The sequence below is a fragment of the Labrus bergylta genome, chromosome 15, assembly GCF_963930695.1.
Source record: "Labrus bergylta chromosome 15, fLabBer1.1, whole genome shotgun sequence".
NCBI lineage: Eukaryota > Metazoa > Chordata > Actinopteri > Labriformes > Labridae > Labrus > Labrus bergylta.
Genome location: NC_089209.1, coordinates 20996553 through 21002664, shown reverse-complemented (window position 1 = coordinate 21002664; position 6112 = coordinate 20996553). Strand labels below are relative to the sequence as shown.

Genomic DNA, 6112 nt, shown 5'->3' with positions numbered 1-6112 from the left:
ATTATTATTTTTCCAGAAAATAATGTAAATGATAGGTGAACACAACATAATGTTGTCATTACTACTCTTATACCTCACTTACTTTAACTGCACTTTCTTCCCCCCCCCCTTTCTTGTTAACATTTATGTTGTTCTTTCTTTCCCCTCCACTTTGTTGCATTAGTTTACTTACTGAAGAGCGGCAGCACTGGCGCAAACACATCACTTTGGACAATGTAGTTCACAAACAACACATTCCAACGCTGCATGTTTATCGGGAGCATACACTTCCCGGCATGCTTTGCGGGCTCTGTGAGCCGTTGTTTTCCTGCTCAGACGCGGCGAGTTTGAGTTGCCATAGCGCGGTGCAGCTGACGGCGGTGACTCGTTACGCGAATAACAAACTTCTGTTGCTCACAGTATACACACCCAGTGTTGTTTTATTTCCTCTGTTCCCGTTGGATTTTTACACCATTTTCCCGTTTCTGTCGGTAATGTCACGGGGTTAAAATAGTTGGCTAACCTTTTGGTTAGCTAGCTAACGTGAACAGTAGTTTCCACTTGTTGCTAGCTGGGAGAGCATCACAGCAATGAGCCGCACTGTGATTTACAGGGAAGAGGAGAGTCTGGACTGTTGTGTTGTGATGGGCAGGTAGCTGTCTTTCCCACGGCTTGTAAAGGTAACAATGAAACTTTTTCGATCTCTCTTAACTATGACTAAAACATCCATCGACATAACTGTTCAGAAGCAGCTGATGGTTAATCTGATTAACTTTTCAGCCTTTTGTCGTCGTTAAACCCGCCCTGTCCAAAACTATGGATACATCCAGCGAGTCGGATTCGTACGACCTGACGTACGAGGGGCACAGACCCCGGGGGCGTGAAGCCCACCGCAGACCTGGTCGGGACAGGGGCAGTGGGAGTGATGGTAGAGCAGTAGACATCAGCGAGAAGATCAGCACACTGGCAAATACTTTACAGGTACTTGACTCTGTTTTATAAGACAGACACTCAGCCTATATGAGCACAGATTATTTATGCAAATACACAATATACATCTGTTTTGTTTTCCTATGTATCAACATGTCTTGTGCTCTGGCTTGTATAATATTTTTGAGTGCCATTCATTGTCATCTTACATGTGCATTTCTTTGGCAGGACACCAGCAGGAACTTGACCAAAGTGGACCGGATGCTGGGTCAGTACAGGGACCATACAGACGATCAAGCTGAAGCCATGGCAGTGGTTAGACACAGTTTCTACTAATCAGTCATAAACTTTTCCCATAACTACTGATGCAGACCTGTGACATGTGTCTTTTCACTACATATATGGCCACGTTCTGGTGTCACCTTGCTGCCATATGCGTGCTGTTGGAGCAACAAGGTTTCATAAAATATCTGAAAAGATGTATTTTTGCCCCTAATGTTGCAGTGGAAACACTGGACAATGTGATGCTTTAACATCTGTTTCATAAAATCCCCATCATCAATGTACCCATAACAGTTAAAGGACAAAAATATACAAACGTGGGTGCTTTGTAATAGCATAAAGTCATCCCCTTATTTCTCTTTCTCCAGATCTTTCAGGGATGTGTGAATATTTATTTCTTCCTCTTCTCCAACAGTTTTTGTTTCTTTCTCTTTAATTGTCTTTTCCTTTTTGTGTTCTGCTGCACCAGCTCAGGGACAACCTGGAGGAGTCAATAAGTCAACTGCAGACACAGAGGCTGAGCAGATCCAATGGGGCCCGAAGTGCTTCTGCTTCTGCTTCAGCCTCCACCCTGCAAACAAGTGACCTGGAGGCCTGCTCGGGATCAGGTTGGAAAGCATAGAAAGATACTATAATTATTTTTCTGTCAGTTGCCTCTAATTGTAGGCTTATTTCTTGATAGTTTTTCAAAGAGATGAAACACAGAGACACTGCTGACATTTTTGCATATTATATCTGTGATAACACAAAAAGTACCCTTACATCTTAAAATGCCATGCAATCACCCTACAGAAGCTCTGGCTCTCTAGTAAAACTTTATAACAACTTGTTAATCTGTTATTCTAGAGGGCCAGCGTTTCTATCCTACTTCTCCTCTGAGGGACTATACAAGCACTCCAAGAAGAACGAGGCGGTCACAGTCTGCCAGTGTGCGCTTCAGAGAAGCCAACCGGACAGGAGAGGATGTAAGGAAAGGAGATAGACCTACTTCCAATCAGTGCTATTTGTTTTTCTTAAGTAGTTACACAAAGTTTCCACAAGAGGGCATAATGAGTCAGCACCATACAGTGCTTAGGAAGTTATTTGCGCTAATCTTGATAAGATTGAACTCACATCAGATATTGTCTGTGTATTAATATAAATGCAGTGTGTACAGGAGTCCGTATTTCTTTTTGACTTTACTCTGTGGTGGCTTCAATAATAATACTCATCTTTGTAGAAGAAGAGAGCTAAATGTATGTGTGTTGTGCTTGTATATACTGCTATGGATTCTGTATCCATCCTTGGCTGTCACTTATAGATTCACACAATGCACCAATCCTTGAGGGATCTGCGCAGTGACCAGCAGAGACTGTCTGAAGACCTGGATCGAGAAATCCTCCAGAGAAATAGGTACCTGAAGTGGGGGGAGGGGCAAAGTCTGAAAATCCAAACCTTATGACTGAATACACGGGTTGATCCATATTCTATTTTGAAAGATGTTTTTAGAGATGAACTGAATCTCCAAATGATGTCTCGTAACATGTTTCCCTAACACATAGCATACACAGCCATAGAAATAATAAACCATTATGAATGTAAATTATATGCAAAAAATCTGCCAGATTTGCAAAGCTTGATAATAATAAGTTATACAAATCATCACAACAGGTGTACACAGACACCAATGTTTGTCATATAATTTTGTTCAACTGCCCAAAAGTCTGAAATGAAAACTCATTGGAAAAGTCTCTTTATTTAATTTAATCAGCATAGTGAGCGGTGTCTGAAAGCCATTGGACTCCAGAGATTTATTAATGTATTTCTCAGTTTTAAATAAGTCTGTCTTTATTTTTTATTCAGAAGTATTTCAGGCACTGCTGTGAATGTCTTCTGCATACAGCGTTAGTAAAATGGCTCATTCTGATTTAGTATCCTTTCTACTTTGTTTTCTGCAACAAACTTTCCTAAAGGGTCTGACTGCAGGATGTTGATCATCATTTTTTCTTAACTTTAAAAGAATACTTAAGGTCTCTGAAATATTGTTTATGAGAACGTGATTAAGGTGTTCTTTCAAACTTAAAGAGACAGCGCCGTGAATTGGACTCAAAAGACAGATGGCCTTTCTTTCCGAGTAAATTAGAAGCTGATATTTACACGTTATTAAAAATTCCCTCCTTCCTGGGTTTACTGACGAGACTGAGTTCACCCCCCCCCCCCCACACACACACACACACACACACACACACACACACGCGCACCGTATTTTAACATCTGAAGCTGCATTATCATTCTTACTGACTTCACATTTTGATCAATGATGTCCTTGAATAAGAAGGCGAAGAACTCTGCTGAATAAATGTTTTCAATCCACTGCATTTTCTTTATTTTTAAAGGTCTGATATTGACACCAGGCGAGCGATGGAGGGCCTCACAGGGCACTTGACAACATCCCAGAGACAGGCCTCAGTAAGTAATAGCTGAGTGTTTCTCCATCAATACTAAAGTGGGCCTTCCAGCTCTGTGGGTTTCAGAAAAGAAGTGAATGCATCCTGAATTTAAAGACATCAAATCACTGTTATAGATAAATCAAAGCAGTCTTACAAGGCATGGGAAATGCAATTTTTTTTCCTTCAGAGAGCAGCTACAGATAGGTGGTATCCACTTTCTTTGAATTTTACTTATCTGAAGTCTAACTTCAGCAAATAATTTAGCATACTTCTCGGGCACATGACTCTTCACTGCACCGTCACTGCCGTGATAAATATGCAGCTCCAAAAGACGGCCGGCATGTTTAATATTTTTTATCTTGTCATGTCTGTGGACGCGACGAGATAAAGGTATTAGCTGTCTCCCACAGGTAGATGTGATACTTCCTGATTAGTTTGGGAAGTCTTGCATCCTAAATGTAATACTTCCTGTCAGTTCTAAAAGATATTTTTGTCATCCACCCTTTTAATTTCCTGGTGTCTCCATTTATCATATCTCACTACCAATTCCTGCACCGGTGATGTTTGCGTGACCTCGGGCGTTCGCTGTCTCCCTGTCTGCAGGTGATGTCTCGTGTGGAGCGGCGTCTGCAGGAGCTGGATAGAGGGATGCACACTGAGGAGAGAGAGAGGAGGAACGACCACCGGGCGGCCGTGCCTGATGAGGTGCAGCAGGTGACACTCCTCCCCAAACGTTCATCTGCTGTGATAACACCATCCAACACCTCCCCGTTTTCACTCTTGTGCTCTCTAACTAAAGGACACTAAAAAAAGACACACAAGTTTGATATAGAGATGATGATGAAGAGACATGATGGAACCTTGAAATACCAAACATTTTACTCACCGGTGACAGCACATTGAATCATATCAACATGATATAAACGTGACAACTTAAATCCACAAGATGATATTCATAATCAGTCCCTGAGCGAGTTAATGTTACACTTGGAGCATAAAAAAGGCGTAAAAAAGAAAGAAGACAGATCAACAGAGAAGCATAAGGAAGAGTCAATAATATAAGCTAAATCAAATTTATTAAAAGAAATGCCCAAAAGTACATAATCAGAACTTAAAGGAAGAATGTTCCAACTGTTTCCACAGAAATAGAGCTTAATTGTGTTTTAATTATTATGCGTTCTAATTCATAACTCCTTTGTGGGAATGCGAGTGCAGAGGGTTTGGTGTTGTGCCGCTTGAGGAAAGGGTTAGAGGCTTCAGAGTAGCCGAGGTGTCGCCAAACAGCAGCTTGTTTTGGTTTCATGCTGGTGCGCAACAGCAACGTCAACTGGATCAAAAAGTGGCACATTTTTCCTTTAATAACACGACTAAAAAGACATCTTACAAACAAGTGTGAATAAAGCATGACACTCACATACAATCCAAAAAGAGTACATGAAAAACATGTTTGCACTTTTTCTAAAGGCTTCATTTTCAACATTGATGCCAAAATATAAGGATTAAGTGCTCCAAAGTGCAATAAAAGGAAAATGAAAAGGCTTAGGGAAAACTTCCATGCTGGTCTGAAGCAGACACCTCCTCGTGCTGCTCTATGCTGGAGAATAACTGCTCAATCTACCAGCAGTCTACTGGGCTATTTGGGTTGTTACCCCCTCCATTAGAAATCATGTTCTTGTCAAATGTAGCAGAACAAAACAGCAATTGGCTCTGTATTATAAGGATAGAAAAAACTGCTGAGCTGAAAAGATGAAAAAGAGGATATAGAGTCAAAGAAGGTGAACCAGCGATAACTGCTGAGCTCCCTGGAGATGTTGAGGGTTTATCCATGAAACATCACAGAAGGAGGATGCACACCTGATGATTTGGACGATGTACCTTCCCTCCTTTTTTACTCAAAAGTGCATATGTACCACAGGCAGGGTCCGAAATTAACACCCGCCAACCGCCAAATGCGGGTAGATTTTCCGTTTGGCGAGTACTTTTCAGAGGGCTATCCGCCACAGGGCGGGTAAATGTTTTATCAAAACGTCATAAAAAGTATTCAGCACGTTTGATGTAGCCTAGCTGCAGCTACTTTTCCCTGCTCCTCTCTCTGATGTAATGTCTGTGAGCGTCACGGGGCACGAGACACACCAACATACATTGTAGCGCAAACGTACGCAAACACACGCACACACACACCGGAGCGCCGAGTAGGGAACACGTGATCCGGACTACTGCCTACAAATAATACATTAAGAAAAAAACAAAGGCCAGCAAATATTTTTTTTTTTTTTACAATTTCTCAATTTCCTGATCTGTGACTTAAATTTGTTATTGATTAAACAGAACATGATGCCTTCTCAATTAAATGCACTGTAACAGATGTGTATAGGACACAAAAACAAAATTTGTTATTTTAGCCGGTAAAATTCTTTGATCTAAAAAGTTAATTTAGGACCCTGACCACAGGGATTTGCAGCAACAAATTTCTGTTGGCTGTTGACATTTAA

The 6112-nt window shown here is 41.2% G+C and overlaps 1 protein-coding gene across 4 annotated transcripts in view; it reads left to right on the top strand.

The window, feature by feature from the left end:
• The first annotated feature begins 298 nt into the window (after positions 1–298).
• The window catches only part of LOC109983648 (centrosomal protein of 128 kDa), a 45296-nt gene continuing 39482 nt past the window's right edge, over positions 299–6112 (top strand). The window contains exons 1-8 of one of the 4 annotated variants that reach the window (XM_029277244.2): positions 299–659; positions 760–960; positions 1138–1224; positions 1661–1799; positions 2038–2156; positions 2492–2583; positions 3567–3639; positions 4224–4334. In XM_029277244.2, coding sequence (XP_029133077.2) covers positions 796–960; positions 1138–1224; positions 1661–1799; positions 2038–2156; positions 2492–2583; positions 3567–3639; positions 4224–4334 — 786 coding nt within the window. In that variant the 5' untranslated portion in view covers positions 299–659; positions 760–795. The remainder of the gene's footprint in view (positions 660–759; positions 961–1137; positions 1225–1660; positions 1800–2037; positions 2157–2491; positions 2584–3566; positions 3640–4223; positions 4335–6112) is intronic. The other 3 variants (XM_029277243.2, XM_029277242.2, XM_020633445.3) reach the window with 3 other exon arrangements.